Source organism: Terrapene carolina, unplaced genomic scaffold (genome assembly GCF_002925995.2).
Source record: "Terrapene carolina triunguis isolate 2854851 unplaced genomic scaffold, T_m_triunguis-2.0 Scaffold234, whole genome shotgun sequence".
Lineage (NCBI taxonomy): Eukaryota > Metazoa > Chordata > Testudines > Emydidae > Terrapene > Terrapene triunguis.
The window spans coordinates 3,038,677-3,058,998 of record NW_020664585.1 but is presented as its reverse complement, the minus strand read 5'-3'; the positions used below and the strand labels follow the sequence as shown (position 1 = coordinate 3,058,998).

General features: G+C 47.7%; 1 protein-coding gene across 1 annotated transcript in view; it reads left to right on the top strand.

Annotated features, from left to right (window-relative positions):
- The window catches only part of SGSM1 (small G protein signaling modulator 1), a 77,282-nt gene that overhangs the window by 8,605 nt on the left and 48,355 nt on the right, over positions 1–20,322 (top strand). The window contains exon 2 of the mRNA XM_026656959.1: positions 18,971–19,046. Coding sequence (XP_026512744.1) covers positions 18,983–19,046 — 64 coding nt within the window. The 5' untranslated portion in view covers positions 18,971–18,982. The remainder of the gene's footprint in view (positions 1–18,970; positions 19,047–20,322) is intronic.

The following is a 20,322-nucleotide window of genomic DNA, read 5'->3' as shown; positions in this document are numbered from 1 at the left end:
GAGCGTCTCGCAATGGAAATGTGGTTAAACAGTCTGGTGCACTGAGCACAGTGCTAGGATGGGTCTCTGCCCACGGAGATAGACGGCTGGATTCGTTATACAGAGTGGATGGAAGTCACCCTTCCCATCTAAAACCCGAGTGCCCTGGTACTGGCTGGGTTCAGTGGCGCAACTCCATTGAAATCCGTGGGCTGGATTCCCTGCTGGCCAAAGTGTCTTTAATGGAGTTGTGCCCAGCAATGAGTCTGGCCCAACACTCTTACAGTGGTTAGTGAGAAGAGAATCGGCCCTTTGTCTGGGGCAGTGATGGGGCCTGGGCTGGTGTGATTCACTCCAGCTCCTGGGCAGGCCTTGGGCCAGTATTCTTGGCTCGCTGACTCTGCATTATTTCCTCTGATTTGGAGCATTTCTTGGGTCTGTTAACTTGGACAATTACTGTTAAAATTAATTTTTAAAAGCAATTGTAAGTCATCCTTCAGTAGAACACCTACAGCCGTGTACCGGGGCTGGGGCAGGGGGTTGTTTGACTGGACAAATGACGCCTTTTCGAAGTATGTTATGTCTTAATCTGCGTTGCCAGCTCCTGGGATTTTACTGTGAAGTCCTCATTCCTTGAGTTATGTGATTGACGTTCTCACATAATTTCCTTTTTTAAAAAAAACGGAAGTTTTCAGCCTTTGTTTGTGCAGAAAAGCCAGAAAATCAGAACCCTGAAGGCTGATAAAAAGAACGAAACACGTTTTTAATCAAAACATTTTTTTTCTGTGGTCTGACTCAGGAGTTTTGATTGCTTGGGTTGGCAGTGCTGATTTCTCTCTTTACATTTGGTTGTCAGTGCTTCTCTTTCAAAGAAACTTCTAAGCTTCCTTGTCACTGGAGCAAGAGAAAAATTAATGACAGCCATGACTGTTCCCACTGACATAGCTGCTGTGGCTAACCCAGAATATTTATTCTTCAGCATCTTACTTCTGTTAATATGCTCTTGGGTTGGCTGTTTGAATACTCCCTTATCAGCGAAACACACTTTTCAATGTGTCATTGAAGTTATTGGAATTGTAGACCGCATATGGAAGGATTTATTTGTTAAATATAACGTGGAGAGGATGGGCCAAAATCTGATCTCTCTGATGTAAATCTGGAGTAACAATTCTTTCTTCGGTGGTTTTGCGCTGATGTAACTGAAAGTAGAATTTGTACCTATGTGTCCGTGTTTGTTTGTTTGTTTAAATAACAGATCTATGTGAGCCTGGGAACTACCCATCCGGTGCACACTTCAAATGTAATACTCATGCTAGTCTGAGGTAGTGAGAGCAAACAGCTTCTCAGTTATGGGGAGATAGTATGTGAACGTTAGACACGCAGGGCCAGAGTCTCTGCTTGGTTCAGTGGAGCTGTGCCGATTTCCCCCAGCCGAGGATCTGGTCCCATGGACCACCGCTTTCTCTTGTACCAGTCCAAATCTGCTGTAAGTCCGTTGAACTGAGCGTGGATACTTCGGGTTTACCCTAGCATGCCTGGGGGCAGCATTTTGCCTACCGACTCAATGCACTAGTGTACATGTGTTAATGCCGCTCATTTCCTAGTCTCTGGCGTGCGCGTGGTAGTGATAACTCTGTAGTTTCAGATTGTCCATACAGTGGTTCTTGCAGGTATCCTGGTGACTATGCCGAAGTTCGCTGGGAACAGTTCATAGTGACCCTGCGGCAATGTTGAACAGAGAGTCCATGCACTCTCCAGGTAGAGATGGTGTGTGCGCTCTGGGGCTGGCAGCGTTCGAACAGATCAGCGCACACATTCATTAGGTTATTTATCTAATGGTCAGCTAGTAAACTCTAAAGCTGATAAGTGGCAGACTTTGGCTGCAGCTCGCAGGGTGCTTGAGAGGTCTGCTTGGCACCTGCCCTTGGGATAATCAGACCGTTCATTTCTGGAAAGAATATGAACCTGTTCTTAAGAGCACCCACATCTTGATACTGTGAACGTTATAAAGAAGGCAGATAAAACAGGGTGTTGTGGTTCTGTTTTCTAAAGGAACCAGATTAACGACTCCACTGCCAATGTAAAAGCAAATCTAGTGCTCGTGAAAGGTGTGTTGGATTGACAGCCCCGTGGAGACTGAAGTCCTGCATTGGCCCACGGCACGGCTACAGCATGCTGCTGTGCTGTGAACACTTCCTGTCACCCATATTGGCTCACTGTCTCCTTGTACTCCCCTGTCTGCGTCCATTTGTTGTCTCTTACCTTAGGTTGTCAGCGTCTTGGGGAATGGGCTGTCTTTTGTTCTGTGTCTGTACAGTGCCTGGCACCATGGGGGCCTGGTCCATGACTGGGGCTTCTAGGCCCTATGATAATACAACTGTTCCCTTCCCTGCACTGCCCCACCAATGGGCCTCAGTCCTGACCCAGAGAGTCTCCAGGGCCATCCCATCCTGGGTCTCCTCAGAAGCTCTCTGGTAGAGGGATATTTGTTATGAAGAGTTTTGTGATGTCTTCAGTTGTCTACTAGGAATTGAACAGAGACTCTGAACATTGGCCACCAATCAGTCTTCAGATGGGAATGATTGATCTAGGCTGAATTCATACCTGCTGCGCCCTGGAGGTGAGAGGTCTGTGTCCCAAGCTGACCCCTGAGCCATCCTGCCCCATCGAGTTGAACGCTCACTAGTCAGTATGCTGAGGCAAAATCTGCAGATGAAATCCTTGGAGCTGTTTTGCGTGCCTGTCTGTGTAAATCTCTGCTGCACTCCTGGAGGTGGGCTAGATTGTAATCCCCTACATCACTGGACTTTTGCTGCAGGGTTTGTGCACCAAACTGGTCCTTCTTTGGGACTTCTAGTGTTCTCTGACAGGTAAAATACTTGACACATGAATTATAGCTACTGTATTACTGCAAATGTTAATGGTGACCACATGTATCCTGTGGAAACGTGTGTGTCCCAGATCAACCCAATGAAGGTACGAATGGGAACTATACACTGAGCCGGATTCTCTTCTCGTGTACCCCTGTGTGAATCACGGGTAACTCCAGTGAAATTGCACTGGTGTGAAACCTGGGGCGGAGGGGAATTGGAGCCTCTCTCTTCTGATTGCATTGAGATGTTGGCTATGCTAACATGGTTGCTGTTCCTTTGAGTCAAACCTTCCTGAGACCTTCACAGATAATGTAGAAGGAAAGACTTTACCCCTGGTTTCAGAGCACCCAGAATGTGTCTCAGGGCTGGTCCACACTGGGGCGGGGGATCGATATAGGAAACGCAACTTCAGCTACGAGAATAGCGTAGCTGAAGTCGACGTTTCCTATATCGAACTAAAAATACTTACTTCGGGTCCACGCGGCGCAGGCAGGCTCCCCCGTCGACAGCGCTTCCTCCTCTCGGCGAGCAGGAGTTCCGCAGTCGACGGGGGAGCGCTTCTGGGATCGATCTATCGCGTCCAGATGAGACGCGATAAATCGATCCCAGAAGATCGATCTCTACCCGCCGAATTAGGCGGGTAGTGTGGACCAGCCCTCAGAGATGAGGACAGTTACATCTGTTCAAGTAACAAGGTGAAAACCAGGAGAGATTTCAGCTTGCTGAATCCAGTGACCAGTTCAATACATGGACATTTTCAAATGAGAGCATCTCTAGGGCTCTGTCTCATTAGGGTGCAGGTGTCTTACCAGCCTGGCTTCTATTCCTGGGGTAAACCAGTCTTGCAGCATTATCACTGAGAAATATCTGCTGGGAAAACAGCTGCATTGCCGCCAATTGATCTGCGCTGCTGGTGAACTAATTTCCAATTGTTTCTAGCGTAGACATGCCCACAGTTGCTTTAATTTGGCCTCTGTCTCCCTGAAGATTCCTTAGCTTCTTATGGCACATGAAATCCTAACCTAATGCCGCAGTATGGAGAAATGCTGCATTCCTTCCATTGGACCATCTCTTCTAGATTTTAACTGGCACTTTTGCTGTGAAAGGAATAAGGCTCCAATTCAGCAAAGCATTTAAACATGGGCTTAAAATTCAACATGTCCTTATGTCTCATCTTAAGGGCTCTGCTGAATCGAGACTTGAATGAGGACTGCAGGGTTGGGCCCACCGTGCTTACATTATAGGCACCAAAGCCAGCCGTTAAAATGTCTCAAGGAAGAACTCATTAAATATATGATCAAAACCATGTGAAAAAAAGATTGCAGTGGAAGTGAGAGTAAATACTGGCCTATAAAAGAACCCGAAAAGTAAACATACAAAAACAAACCCGAGTTTAGAGCAGATACTTGCCATATTTGCTACGGGCACGGACTTCAGGCTTTAAATGTTATTGGAAAAAGGAACATAAAAGCTTTTTCTTGTTACAGTAAAGAATTGGGATTGACACTCTCTTTGGTTGTTCAGCTGCCAAAACGCCAGGGATAAGGCTATTTGTATTAATGCGGTAGGAGCAGGACCAGCTCCAGGCCCCAGCGTAGGAAGCAGGTGCTTGGGGCCAATATCAAGGGGCGGCACGTCTGGGTCTTCGGCGGGAATTCGGCGGCGGGTCCCTCAGTCCCTCTCTTCCTCTTTGAGCTGCCGCCAAAGAGCCGCCGAAGAGGAAGAGAGAGAGTGAAGGACCTGCCGCCAAAGAGTGGAGCGGCATGATTGCGCTGCCGCGGCTTTTTTTTGTGTTTCTGCCGCTTGGGGCGGCAGAAAACCTGGAGCCAGCCCTGGGTAGGAAATATGAGAGAGACAGGGGCCATTAAAGCAGAGGGCGAGTGTAACTGATGTGAAAAGGGGAAACCAGAATCCGCAGCCACCTGAAACATGAACCCAGGAAGCCCGTTTGAAAGGAATGGGATGTTCAGATGTAACGGGGAACGAAAGTCGCTGTCTCCGTCCTGAGAAAGGGAGCAGAGAAAATCTGAGCGCAGGCTTCTAGTGGAAATGGTGAGGCTCAGATAAACGACATTTACGTGCAGGGTCGGCTCCAGGCACCAGCGGAGGAAGCGGGTGCCTGGGGCGGCCAATGGAAAGGGGCGGCACGTCCGGGTCTTCGGCGGCAATTCGGTGGCGGGTCCTTCACTCTCTCTTCCTCTTCGGCAGCACTTCGGCGGCAGCTCAGTCGGGCTTTTTTTTCTTTTCTTCGCCGCTTGGGGCGGCAAAAAAGCGGGATGGTCCTGGGAGTTTGCTAGAGAACTAGGTTCAAATATTGGTTTCAGTGGCCAGTGACCATTAGATTTCTTTTACTGGAATCCCGCTTGGTGCCTATCCCAAAACTAGTTGGTCCCAGTTGGCCCTCCACTCTGGAAGGGCTTGGCAGGTGAAGATTGAGGAACACCGGCAGAGCGCTGCGTGGCAGAGCAGGGTGTAGCTATGCCTGGGACAGAACTGGGTTGGCTGGGGGTGTTGCAGGTCAGGAGTGAGGTGCGCAGGCAGCTGAGTGGGAGTGCGTGCCTAGAATTTTGCTGTCCTATTCATGGCTTCAGGCCAGCACTACTAGATCTTGACACTCATGAATATTAAATTCACTCACAAATTAAAGGCAAAAAGTGGGATATTTATTAAATCAAAGACTTTTTATTGCCTTTCATTCCCATTTAAAGCAGAGTGACTCAGCAAGGGCAGGGTATAATCATTGCTGTGGAAATCTTCATTGGTTGGGCTTTCCTGTAATTTCTGCTTGTGAGCGACCCCTCGGGTGCTGCATGAGCAAACCCGTGGTTATGTAAGGCACGAACGTTCTCACTGACCTGAGCAGGGGGTTGTCAGCCTGCCATGCACTGGAGATGGCACTGAAAGGCGACGTTCCTGATGACTTGTGTTCATGGCTAGGTGTGGGCATTTAGAAACGGGAGCCCCAGACACATTCAGACAATGGGCTTGGAATAAAAGTTACAATAAACCTTCCACAATTGCAACATTGGAAGAATTCTGAACAGTGATTCTAGATTTCACACAGACATCCGGCTTCCTTGCTATTCTCCAGGATCTCACTGATTTGATACAACACGGGCTCATTTTGTACAGCGTTGTTCCTACTGACTTTATCCTAGTGGTAAGGGCATTGGACTGGGGGTCGGGAGACCAGGACCCTATTCCCTGCTCAGCACTGACCTGCCGTGTGGCCTTCGGCAAATCGCTTTCCCTCTCTTTGCTTCTCTTTCCTCCCCACTCTTGTCACTCCTCTCGTTGCGTGTCTAGGCAGCCCTGCCGTCTCCAGGGGCCCCTGGGCTGCTCTGTTGCAAATCGAAGAAGATGCTTTGTGCTGCGATGGGATGTGACACTGGGGCACAGAGCTGCTTGAAGGCTGTTCTGGATAGCAGGGAGCTGCAGAGGAGGCTGGTGTAGCTTTGTAATAGGGCCCCCAGGGGTTCAGTTACGTTGCACCTCCTGCTCCGTGTTAACCCTTTGTGCCATACGCCTCTGGAGAGCTCGTCTCTGGGGACCTGCCTGCCTGACAGTCTGCCCAGAGTAAGCAGACGGCTGCCGCCATCAGTGGTTATATTTAGCGTCATGCAGTGTAACCTGGCTGACCAGAAGGACCGATGAAGAGGCTTCTGGGCTCGTCCCCTCCCATCGTTCTGGTCGTCTGAGTGGGAGGAGGATCTGACCTTCTCCCTCTTCCGAGGAGACGCCTTCCCTCGGTTTCATCCCAGTGCCCTCTGGTGCTGGGTTACGGCAGCGGTGGAGATGGCCCCTGCTGAGCTGCAGCAGAACTGTCCTGCCCAGAGCACACTGCAGCCTCACCACTGAACTCCTTCCAGCTGGGCGTCTCCAGGGAGCCGGTGGGCGTTCGCCACCCAACTCCCATTGAATGGGGGTGTCCCCTTCGATTCCTATGAGACGCCAGCTGTGGCTCTTCGGGAGATGATCTCCGCTGCATGGGCCTCATCTTGCTGCTCTCGCTCCAGAGGTCAGTGGGTGAGGAAGGGCTGCAGAGCTTGGCTCTGTGTGTGCCCACAGGTTCTGCTAGTGGGCGAGCCACACCCACACCCCATTACAGTGTTGGCTGGGAATGGTATCTTGGCATCCTAACTACAGTGGTCATCACAGCTTCCTTCCATGAGATCGTGTTGTTCTGCCGGGCCAAGTGGGGCAAAATTGCACCCCCGTCATCAATGTGCTCCTACTGCAGATGCAAAACTGGAGGCCAGTTTTTAAAAATCTGGTCCAGTGTGCACGTCCCTCTGGGGTGACAGATAACCAGCCATAGCCATGGCAAAGCTGCAGAGAGCTTCCTTTTATAACAGCATTTTAGTATTATGCAACCTAGATGGAGCTACTATACGGTGGGTGCAAAACTGGTTGGAAAACTGTTCCCAGAGAGTAGTTATCAGTGGTTCACAGTCATGCTGGAAGGGCATCACGAGTGGGGTCCCACAGGGATCAGTTCTATTCAATATCTTCATCAATGATTTAGATAATGGCATAGAGAGGACACTTATAAAGTTTGTGGACAATACCAAGCTGGGAGGGATTGCAAGTGCTTTGGAGGATGGGATTAAAATTCAAAATGATCTGGACAAACTGGAGAAATGGTCTGAAGTAAATAGGATGAAATTCAATAAGGACAAATGCAAAGTAGTCCACTTGGGAAGGAACAATCAGTTGCACACATACAAAATGGGAAATGACTGCCTAGGAAGGAATACTGCGGAAAGGGATCTGGGGATCATAGTGGATCACAAGCTAAATATGAGTCCAGCGAACATCATTCTGGGATGTATTAGCAGGAGTGTTGTAAGCAAGACACAAGAAGTAATTCTTCCACTCTACTCTGCGCTGATACGGCTTCAACTGGAGTATTGTGTCCAGTTCTGGGCGCCACATTTCAGGAAAGATGTGGACAAATTGGAAAAAGGCCAGAGAAGAGCAACAAAAATGATTAAAGGTCCAGAGAACATGACCTATGAGGGAAGATTGAAAAAATTGGGTTTGTTTAATCTGGAAAAGAGAAGACTGAGAAGGGATGCGATAACAGTTTTCAAGTCCATAAAAGGTTGTTACAAGGAGGAGGGAGAAAAATTGTTTTTCTTAACCTCTGAGGATAGGACAAGAAGCAATGGGCTTAAACTGCAGCAAGGGAGGTTTAGGTTGGACATTAGGAAAAACTTCCTAACTGTCAGAGTGGTTAAGCACTGGACTAAATTGCCTAGGGAGGTTGCGGAATCTCCATCATTGGGGATTTTTAAGAGCAGGTTGGACAAACACCTGTCAGGGATGGTCTAGATAATTAGTCCTGCCTTGAGTGCAGGGGACTGGACTAGATGACCTCTCGAGGTCCCTTCCAGTTCTATGATTCTGTTTATTACAGTAGTGTCTACAGTCCCCAGCCAAGTCTGAGGCCCCACTGTGCTAGGCAATGTATACACCCATGGGGGAAAAACAGTGGCTGCTCCAAGGAGTTTACAGGTGACATGTACAAGTCAGGCAAGAGGTGGCAGAAAGGAAGTGTTGTTCTGGCAGGTCTCACTAGGTGGCGCTGTCGCCCAGTCTTCCAAGATGTGCTTTACTTGCACCTTTAAAAAAAGAAAAAATCAGTCTCGGGAAGACATGCTGTGTGGTGTTCTTGTTATTCAAGGCTCTGGGAGAGGGAGCTGTGTGTGCAGCAGGAGAGTTTGCTCTCTGCTTTGGTCTCTAACTAGACTAGTTTCTTAAAGCAGAGTGGCTCCCTGGGACCCAGGTGTTGATGCTGGGCTGAGATCTTTGGGAGAAGGGATTGCCTGCATGTTGTGTGACCACCTCTGTTCTAGGACGGATGCTGATGTGTAGATAAAGGGGGTTGCACTGTTGGGGTACATTTTAACTGTGTCACTGATTTCTCTGTCACCGGGCAGCCAATCTGCAAGGCCACAGACATCTCCTACAGCTCGACATAGGAACAACAGCAGTATTATCCCCATGTTACAGATGGGGAACTGGGGCATGAAGTGACTTGTTCAAGGTCATACAGGGAGTCTGTCAGATCCAGACATTGACCCCAGCTCTCTTGAGCCCCAGACCAGAGCCGTATCCATATCAACATCCTTCAAAGATTCCTGCTGAACTGATCTGGATGTGCCAGACCCAGCGGAAAGCTCATGATCTCTGCAGAGACTCTCGGAGCCAGCCTTCTGCAAAATGCTGACCCCGACTTCCAGAAATGCCAGCCTGCGTGTGTGGACGTGGCTGAAGGATATTCACTTGAAGGGCAGGACGCTAGACAAACTGAGAGCTGCTGTCGTGTCAGGTTTAAGTGCTGTTGCCTTTGAACGAGTGGAAACTAGCGCTACAAAAACAACAAGGAGTCTGGTGGCACCTTAAAGACTAACAGATTTATTTGGACATAAGCTTTCGTGGGTAAAACCCCACTTCTTCAGATGCATGGTGTGAAAATTACAGATACAGGCATAAATATATATTGGCACATGAAGAGAAGGGCGTTACCTTACAAGTGGAGAACCAGTGTTGAAGGCCAATTCAGTCAGGGTGGATGTGGTCCACTCCCAATAATTGAGGAGGAGGTGTCAATACCAAGAGAGGGAAAATTGCTTTTGTAGTGAGCCAGCCACTCCCAGTCCCTATTCAAGCCCATATTAATGGTTTCCAGTTTGCAAATTAATTCCAGTTCTGCAGTTTCTCTTTGAAGTCTGTTTTTTGTTGAAGAATGGCTACTTTTAAATCTGTTGTTGAGTATCCAGGGAGATTGAAGTGTTCTCCTACTGGCTTTTGTATGTTACCATTCCTGATGTCAGACTAACAGGGCTACCCCTCTGGTACTTGAAACTAGCTCTGAATTCAAAGTGAACAGTGCATGTTTCTACTTGTATGATACTTCTCAGATTGTCCACATTTAGCTTAGTATAAACTATTCTACAGAGCCAAACAGCTGGAAGAGACTGTGCTTGGTACACATGTGTGTAATCAGTAATACAGCCTTGCCATCCTTATTGAAAAGGAAATTGTGAATGCAGATATAATTTAATATAGAAGGCACATTGTTTGCAATAGCATGCGGCTAGTTAGGTGGAAAAACCTAGCTAAGTGAAAGGCAATGTTATGGGTAAATATTGGCTTAGATTCATTAAACTTGGAATTTATTCATTAGCTTCTGGTCCCTGCACCCCAGCTGTTGTCTTAACTGCTGTTATGTTCAGTGTTACACTGAAGAAGCAGTGACAGCAAGGATCGTGGGGGCCAGGAGCGGCATGCAGACAAATGACTGCGACAACTTGGTTTGGGGTTTTATGGTTAGAGGCAACGTGGGACCCTGGGCATTTTGTAGCAGATGGAGACAAGAGCCTGAATACCTGTGTGCAGTCTGGTTTTTAATGATTGGGTGTGGCTGAAACAGGCCCAGGTTTGGCCCTCGGCACTGACTAGGTTTGGAATTCAGGTTTGAGATATGTGCTTGCAGTGGTCTCCAGTTATCTGACATGGAGCCCGTTTCCCTGCCTACAACCCCAGGCCCCGATTCTGTAAACATTCACATGCTTAACTTGATGCAGATGAGCAGACTCACTGAAGTCAGTAGTAATTCCATACACCTGAGCAAATAAGTGTGAGGGATACAAAGGCATAAAAATAAGTTGCAGAAACGAGTCTGGAATAAGGCCCCGAGTCAGGCACGGCTTTGCTCTCCCACCCTAACAGTGACTAAGAAGGGTTTTATTTCTACAGTGTTAATGGAGTTCACTTGGTCATTTCTCTGTAGGCCTCTTGAGAGCTCAGTTGCCAGAAAAGTGACCCCTCCCTTTGCAAAGTCTAGCCTTATAGATGGATGGGAGTCTGGATTACTGATTAATCTCTTAGACTGCGTTGGTTAAAGATTCGGTCTCCTGACGGATATCGATCAACTTCTAAAAGTGATAAATAGGGACCGTGGAATGAACAGGACAGGGTGAAAAAATGAAATAGTTATTTTGCTTAAACTCTGGATGTTGGCTGTGTGGCGATCACGGGTTTGCGCCGTGTGAACCAGTGATTTGGAAGAAGACATAGTCTGTTTTAGTGGGCAATATTTGCTGTTAGCATTTTGGGCCAGAAATTAATATAGGTCTTGAGCTTGTGTGATTTTTGTTATGGATTAGCATAAAAATGCTGCATTGCAAAATTTGTAGTGGAAGTTCAAGTGTTTTCTCCAGTAAATATTGGCTAAACATGGGGTATCTGTCCTACCCTGCCCCTGGAATGTCAGAACTGCACTTTTCCCAGCTTTATCAGAGGATCAGTTGGTGAAGTGCAATTTCTATTACAGTATCATAAACAACCTGCAGCCGTAGCCCCCTGGGCTGTGATCTTGTCAGACTCTGTAAGCTAGGCAGCGTTGGGCTGGGTCTGTACGTGGGCAGGGAATCTCTTATTTCATCCACGCACAATGGGGAAATGGTGTTGGTAATTCAATAAGGAGCACTGTTTGCGCCGACTTAGTGCAGAGACCTGTCCATAGTGGTGTTGAGGGTGCAGTGATGCTGGATGTGGTGTCTTTTGGATAAAGCCCTAACCATTGTGGTCATTCTGGATCTCTGTACTAAACCAGCTGTCCTGGACAGATTCCTGTGTGAGTAATTGCATTCTGCCTCCCTAAATGACCGTAGCAGCATCAATTGGCAGGTGCCTTATTGCTGTGCACTGGTTACCACTGGCTTTGTCCCAGAGGTGGCTGTTGTTGAGCGAAGGATGAAGTTTATAGTCTGTAGAACTCCTTAAGTGTGTCAAGGGGTTTGGGATGCTCTGGGATGGGGCACTAGGCAGATACATAACTGTCATGCATTCCTAGCCTTAGGCTGGTGTTCTAAGAAATGGTTCAATAGGAACTCACAATGTAGCCAGTTACTGTGCAGGGAAAGAGGAATACACCTGCCTGGTTATTGTTTGAGGTACTCAGCCAGTCCTTGCTACGATTCAGGTTCTGTGCCAATGCTATTGACTTGCTGGGTACCTGTCAAACAGGTTGTTCTCTAAAGGTTTTCTGCTTCAGACCAAAATATGCTCAGTGGGGCCATTCTACACACATCCAAAACTGGAGTTGGATTTGCTGGGGCAATTACTTTGTTTAAAGGATCATGTGTTAGGTGCTGTACAATCGTAGCAGAGCTCCCATCCCGCCCGAATATTGAATAAGAATGATACAGAATGCCCAGTTAAATACTGCTTGTTTTATCACCAAAAATGTTCAGTCGTATGGTGCTGCATCTGCTAGTTAGGAAGCAAGCTTCTTGAACTGACCATCCCAATTGCAGTCTATTATTCTCTAGGCCCGGTGGTTGTGTCTCTTGTTTTGGCTCTCTCTTAGTTTTAGAATCATAGAATATCAGGGTTGGAAGGGACCTCAGCAGGTTTTGTTCCATTCTGTTGCTCTCTCTGGTCCATTTACAGTGGTTTAATAATCCACTCGTACAGGATTTGGATTGCAAACCCCCTCTCAGCCTTTTGCTGTCAGGGAAGCACTGAGAATTTCAGTCCTCTGCCTTGAATTTTTTCTCTTTTATGTGCAGTCACATGAATATTTCATTTTGCACAGTTAGTTGAGTCTTGCGTTCATTGGCTTGCTGCTCTCATTACCCTTCAGGGTTTCATCTCTCTCCCCTGAGTGCCCCAGTCTCACACACCCTTTTCCTTTTTGTTTCACTAAACATTTCTTTGGTTGATAGTGTTTAGCTTGACAAGCTCAAGCAATACTCTGCCATTTTTCTTCACGGCTCTGTAATTTTCAACTAAACTGCATCTCCAGGAGCCTTTTTTCTGTGCATTGTAAATGCTGCTGATGATTACTTGCATCGTGGTAGCTCCCAGGAGCCACAGTCATGGACCAGAACCCCTTTGTGCTAGATACTGTACAGACAGAACAAAAAGACAGTCCCTCCCTGCCCCAAAGAGCTTCCAGCTTACTGTGTGTGTACTCTACACACTGTGCGTAGGGGCGTCAGAGCACAGAACGGCAAGGCAGTAGCCCTCGTCTATAATACTCTGGTCAGAATACACCTGAGATTAGAAGGTGGTGGACAAACGTTTGTATACTCCAGATATGGAGGAGGGAAGAGGCCTGTATATAGCCCCGGGCTGAGGCAAGAGCGTATAACTAGGAGCAAAGGGATGAAATTAGGACAAAGAAACTTTTGTCTATATATTAGGAAAAATGGAGTGGTGAGAGCCTTGAGACTGGTGACTCATGTCTCACAGGCAGAGGTTGAAACTCCATTGCTAGCGACGTTTAAAACTAAACCGGGCAAAGCTGTAGAGCGTCTGTTGTAGGGACACCCGGGTACTGGTTCCTGGGAGACTGGCTGGCACCTAATAGGCCTCTTCCACCTCTAATTTCTCTGATTAGGCAAGAGTCAAAGTCCAAACCTGGCTAATATCCAGACTATTGGAGAGAGTCCTCTTGGCTAACTTTCCTCATTTCCCATTCTAGTAAGTCGTCTCACCCCATTCTGGTCTCATGGGGCCATCTGTTTTATCGAGGCTTTGAACAAAGCTCTCTTGAAGCAATGGAAGTGAAGTGCAGAATGAAGGTTACACCTGGTCTGTCCTTGCTGTGTTTACTGCCGGGCCACTTGGGGAGAGCAGACAAGGCTTCCACATCCAAGATCTTACTAAACAAAGAGTTGGACGCTGACAGCCTTGCTCCCCTCATGTCATGCTCTGCTAGCAGTGCCGTGTTCCCAGGGACAGCTGTCCGAGGCAGGTACTGCTCACTGTCAGGGAAGGGGGCAGATTTAGGTTCAAAGCGAGGACAGAAATTTGCAGCCTTTGGCCAGAGATGAAGGTGTGAGGTGTGGCAAAGTGACCGGAGCCGAATGGGAGAAGAACCCTTGTTGCATTTGTGACTGGGGGGAGGGATAGCTCAGTGGTTTGCACATTGGTCTGCTAAACCCAGAGGGGGCTACTTAGGGATCTGGGGCAAAATCAGTACTTGGTCCTGCTAGTGAAGGCAGGGGGCTGGACTCAATGACCTTTCAGGGTCCCTTCCAGTTCTGTGAGATAGGTATATCTCCATATATTATAACGCCATGGCTGCAGTGTGGTTAAAGGGAGACTGGCTGGACGCTTGGTCGTATGCACATTGGTCATTGTGCATTCAGATTAGCTGCTTCTCAACATGCTGTAAATGCAGCAGCTCTCAAAGCAGAGCAGAATCCATCGCATCTGGAGGCCGGCCATGCGTTCCCCCCGATGGCTCGTTATCTCTGGATGGAGAGCGGGAAGCCCTGCCTGTCCCTCAGGCCGATGTGCATGGCTCCCTTCAAATTCGAATTCAGCACAGTCCCACGCAGACCCAGGGAGCTCTCGCTGCTCATTCTTGTGAGTTGTTGACATCAGAAGTGCGGAGTCATGAAACTGAAAGTCTGGACACTTATATGCACTGTAAGTTAACGAAACAAATCTCCCACCATTTCAAGCTTCTTCCTGTCCTGGGTATTGTCTTGCAGCCTTGAGTCCGCTATACACGGTAAAGCCTGATTTCATATATCTGGGCCCTAACGGTTTGTCTCCTCATCCTCTCAGACCAACCGGGACTGCAGGTGTAGCAGCAGCAGCATTGTTAGCGTCTAGCTGCCCCAGCCATCCTCCTCCTAGGCCCCATTGTGTTAGGTGCTGTACCTATGGTCCAGGCCCAGAAACCCTAACAATCTAGAGAGAGAAGATGGACAAAGGGTGGAAGAAAGGGACGGTGAACCTCCCCCTCTGGCAGATGGAGAACTGAGGCCCAGAGACACCGTCATGCAGGAACTTTGCCTCAGAGCTGGGAATTGAATCCAAGTTTCAGGACCAGTGTCTTGACCACCCTTCCTGTTGTGGTGGGAGAGCCGACGCTGGCTCTTGTCATGGACCGGGACGTAGGCGGTCAGAGCAGTGTGCTCAGGCCTAGAGGTCTGCTTGGAGCAGGAGTTGGGAACCAGAGCCAGAGTCAGGAGTCAAGCCAAGGGTCAGCGTCCGAGTCAGATGCTAGAGGTATAGAAGCAGGGAAGTTGAACAAGGTAGGGACCAGGAGCAGGGCAGGGAGGCAGGGTCCAATGTAGCAGCCATCCAGGGATTCACCTAGTTGCACAGTCAACTTCCTGTGCCGCCTTCTGGCTTATATAGCAAGTCTGAGCCAATCGGAGAGGCCGGACCTCTCCTCCAATCAGGAGCTTCATGGGCGGTACCTCTGGTGAGCTAGGGTCCACCAGCCCACGTTCCCTGCCAGTACCAGTGAGGTGGTGGATGTGGTCTTAGGGCTGCCTGAGGACCCATGGAATTCGGTTTGAGACCGCGATCCCTCAAAGCTCCTGGAAAGGGAGAAGTGCTAGCTACCGAGTTGGATGCAGGTGTCTAGGGCCTGTCTTCTCATTTATGTTACGTTTTCTGCTGAGAGTAACTGACTCAGTGTCAGCCAATTTAAACCACCTGGGCCACAGCTATAATCAGTCTTCACAGATCCTGCTTCCTCCTGGGTTCAAGAACAGCCTCTATTAGTCACAAGCACATAGGAGACGGAGCCACACTGAGAGCTGACCCATTTTGCTTCAAGAGACCGGGGTGGATTTGGCTTTACAGATTTTATTTAATATCTGTATTCAGAAAAGAACTCCCGCTGTCAAGCTGACAATTATGCACAGTTGACCCTGGGTAATTCTTCCGAAGGAGTTTAATTTTTCCGAATGGTAATCATTAAGTGTCTAGTGTATGTAGGCTTTGCTCGATCAAATCTTAAATACAAATTTAAAAAAGCTTCTTAAGAGACCATCCTAGAGATAAGCATCCTTGTAAGTGGAGCATTTCATGCACACGATAAGCACCATACAGTGAATTTTACTGCGTGTCATAACACTGAATAGTGAACAGCAAGATGCTTTAGAAAAACTGGAAAGAGAGAAAATCTGTGGCTTGGAAGTTGTTAAAAAGAAATAATTTCAGACTTTAAGGGCCAGATACCCAGCTGAACCTTCATTGACTGCTGTGGCGACTGAGCGTAAATCAAAGCTGCACTGAGCTGTGAGAGAGAGATGGGAGCTCCTCCGTGACTTGGCAGGGACAGACCTTCCTGGAGTTCCCTGGGTGAAGCTGTGGCAGGTGCACCAGGCATATCCTGGTGGGAGCCAGGGTGCTGGGGGATGCACGGTGAGAGCCGTTCCTCTAGTTGGCTGCATCAGCTGGCAGGGTCTGGCCTCTCCCAAGTGAGGTCTCTGTGTGACATTATGTCACCACTGCAAGGAAATGATACACCAGGAGGGCAAACCACCAACTGGGAAAGTGAACGCCAAGATTTATAGCGTGAGACTGGCTATGGGTAGCGGTCAGTGCTCATTCATCCAGGGTTGCTTCTATTTCATTAATAACACATTGTTTATTATTGTTCACACGGTTGTTTTCCAAGCAAGAGTCTCAAAGCGCATGACAAATATGAAGCCTTGCAGCACCCCTGTGAAGCAAGTCTGTGTTCAACTTCTCATCATTCAACAGAGGGGAAACTGAGACAGAGAAAGGGGAGGGACTTGGCAATCAGGAACCTCAGTGGGAATAGAACCACTCTGTATTCCGAGACCAGGGCTCTGACACTGGGCTATTAACAGTTGTACAACCCGAGGCCCTGTTTGTCGGGGCAGGTTATTTACCTTCAACGGCTGTTCATTCACCTCCAGTTTAAAAGGAAAAGATCTGTGTCTGTGAGTTTTGGTTTGTCACCTTGGGGTCTGCGAACATTCATCCCCTAGACGTGAGCAGCAGGAGGCTGGGAACCCCCTGCTGAGCCTGTGCTGGTGTTAGCACACACCTGGGCATCACTACTCATTAGCAGCAGCATCTGTTCAGAGGCTCCTTTCAATCTCTTCCCTATTAGAGTTCTGATCAGAGTAACTGCATTTCATAGAAACCACCTACTCATCCACAGGGAAACCAACTCCTGGGGAACACGGGGAGAGGGAGGGAGGGAAGGAAGTTGTCACAAAAATAAACCTGCTTGGAAACGGCCAACAGAACCGCAGTCCGATTGGTAGGGGCCGGGAGTGGAGTCTGGGAGATTGAAAATAAGCAGCTCTCTGCTGTGAAGACTCCCATCTGGCAAGCCTGACAAGACCACAATCTCCCTGCTCTGGGACGTGGTGCAAGGCATATAATTATTTTGAATTTCACAAAAAGGAATGCGCCCTAAGTTGGAGTCGGACTTCTCTCCCCTCCCCCATTTTCATCTCCTCTGGAAGCCTATATCAAATCCACTTCTTGTGCTTACAGGGATGTTGGAGATGAACAATCTGTCAAATCTGTAGTGAAAAGGGGTGTGGGTGTGCGCGCGTGTAATAGGAACTTTAAGGGTAAGAAGCGTGACCGGAATGTTGTAATTATCCCCAAGCCAAGCATTATAAACCCATGAAATTTAGAGTTAAGTTTATACTTAAGAGAAATCCAACCATGTTACTGTATGGAAATGCATAGCGAAAGTGTCCAAACAACCTTAATTTTGGTCAATAGTGATGCCATGAAGGAGACAAATATTTTTTAAAGACACATTAGATTTTTTTAAATTGGTTTTATCTAATCTAGGAGCACAAAGATAAATGCTTTAGTTATAATTTTGTGGTTATTGCATGGCATCGCTACCAAGGCAGAAGCTGGACTAGGGTCTAGACAGAGAGGTTCCTCCAGGGAAATCCTAGGAAAAGCGAAGCATAGAGAGAAAGTGACCTGAAGTTTACTCTTCCATCGTTGTTTGAATGGCCAATAAGGTCCAACCTCAGGAAGCTGAGAATAAATACAGTGAGCACAGATTCCCTTCGGAAAGGGGTAGGAGCTAGACCTGCCAACACTCTCTGTTTCGGACTGTGCTCTGATGTGTTGGCCTTATTTCTTGATTTTATACATTTATGATCACTTTCCACAATGGCTTATTTCTGTATGTCAGGGCTCCCAGGGTGTGTTGGAGACAGGCCTGAAGAATCTTCTCTTTTAGCTCCGAGACACATGGATAGCTATGGGATTTTCTTGTAACATTGGCACTTGGTGACCGTGGTCTCTTCAGGAGACAGGGAACTCTCGTGACCTCAGTGAAATGGCTGGGCTGTTTCTTTTCTAGTTCTGCCAACTTCAGTAGTTCTTAAAGCCTCTGGAGCCATTAGGACAAGCCAGTGCCTTGACCTGCCGCAGTCGCTCATCTGCCCCCCTGGCACTGTACCATGGGTGATATTTTAGGTCTGACTTTTACATCTGACCTCCCATTTTGTGCCTTCAAAATCTGCTCATAATTATGTGGGTTCCGTTTTTAATATCCTGCCCCTAATGTCCAACCTACTTGACAGGTTCCCTTTAATGAAGTGAACTGAACAGAATGCCAGTAATATGTCACAGGCAATAGAGATTCAGTCACTCAGGTTCAGCACTGATTACATTGGTATGCAAATTACCGTCCCAGTCTCATTTGATAAGAGCTGATTCACTGACGTCTGGCTTGACGGGCTAGTTCCAGGTTGTTCAGGCCAGCTGCATGGCATGAAATTTGTCAAATGCACATGAAACAGGAGTGCATAAAAAATACCATAAATGTATTAAAGCTGGATTTGGTAACCCTGATTGATTCTTTTTAACTGAATGCCGTTCAATTCCTGGATTTAATTTTCTGCTCCCTTTTCCTGGTCTAAGGCCTCTCAGAAAATTATAAATGAAGCAAAAATCATTTGCCTCATTTGTTATAGCATTGTTCTTTCAAGTGGCTTGTGTGGAGCCTGGCAGGCCAATGGATTGTGGCTTCCCACGAGACCACGCAACCTGGGTGTGGCCACGGGGCCTGTTAGTGGCCATCAGAGAAGAAGGACAGCAGAGAGAGAGAGTTCCTTACTTATCTTTTGTGTTATAAACTCAAGCACTTAAATAGCTTGGTGCTCTCTGAGCCTTGCGATTTTGGCCCATGCAGATGTTGAGCAGATGTTCACTGATTCCTTCTGCTGGATGGAACATGTCAGACCTGCTCCGGTGTATAGCTGTCTGTAATTCTCTTGTTCTGCCCCAGTTATGTTGCTTGTGTAAAAAGGTTTTTTCCTAACTATCTCCTTGTTCGACAGGTGAAGCAGATTATGGAGGAAGCTGTGACAAGGAAGTTTGTGCACGAGGACAGTAGCCACATCATCTCATTCTGTGGTAAGTCTCCGAGGTCAGGGTGCAGAAAAGAAACGGTCTCTGAGAAGTTGACAGCCCAGATCTGTCTCCATGTTGGGTTGTTGCTACATCGCAGCAAAGTGCTGGCCTGAGAACTTTCCATTTTAGCTCAGTTCTTCTATGGCACCTTGTGCTAAGACCAATGCGTGTCAGTCCCAAGAAATGAATCCTTTTGTCAACAAAATTATCCCCCGGGACTATGAAATGGATTGGCGGTGTCGGAAGAGGGGAGGACACGGATGTAATCTGTCTAGTTTTAAAAACAAAAACAAAAAAGACAGGCGGACGAGGCCCTGGAGTACTTAGTGTCTTTTATTCGTTTATAAGTGGATTGAACAGAGGCCCTGTTATCTGATATTTGAATATTTTACTGTTATGGACTATTAATGTATGGAAATGAGAGCCAGAGCTTGGGGCGAGCACCTGCTTACTGTTTATAAATGGTATGCATGGGGGTGGGAATGTTGGAACAGGGAGCATGTGTGGTGAAGATTTTAAATCCTTTTAAATCGTGTTAGTGAGACTGTATGGGAGACCTGCCTCCAGCCTCCTCTGCTGGTTCAGTTTTCGGCATCTGGTCTTTGACAAGGTTCTGTATTCAGTCTATTAATACCTGGCTTTTTCCAGGTGTAGTGACAATTTTGGCATTTGGAAAACATGTACCGGAATCAGCCAGTTAAAAGAACAGTCAGGCAAAGCATGAAAAAGTGCCCTAAAGATTTTGCTTGGCTTGGGTGTGAGACATGAGCCTGGAGGTGAGTTTGCAGCAGGAATTGTGAAACAGAAATTCTAAGGGATTTTAGGAGCATCCTTACCAATGGGATTTTTTTTTTTCCCTGCACATACCAGTAGAGCAGTGGACGTAAGCGGCCTCGTTTTTGGTTCATTAACCCTTCCCCTTGGATGAGTGCAGGTCTGTCTGTATTCTAACTGCGTGGTGCAAAGCCGACCAGGCAAAATGCAGCTTGGGAGATAAAATAATCAGGCTGGAAATGGTCACGCTGCAGGCATCCACTAATGAGCAGGGTGCAGGTCAGACAGACAGAACGAATAGCCCCTTGCAGTAGCCAGTGGCTGGGAAGCGCACTCAGCGGAGCATGCCTCACTCCCTCTTTGCTAGCAGTTCTGGGCTGGAGAGGTTTCGTGGTGATTGCCTCAAACCAAATAACTCTGCTGATAGGTCAGTACATTTGCTGCCATGTCTTTTCTTTGGAATGGGGGGATGTTGGTGGTGGTTCTAGCAGCATTGCTGCTGCTA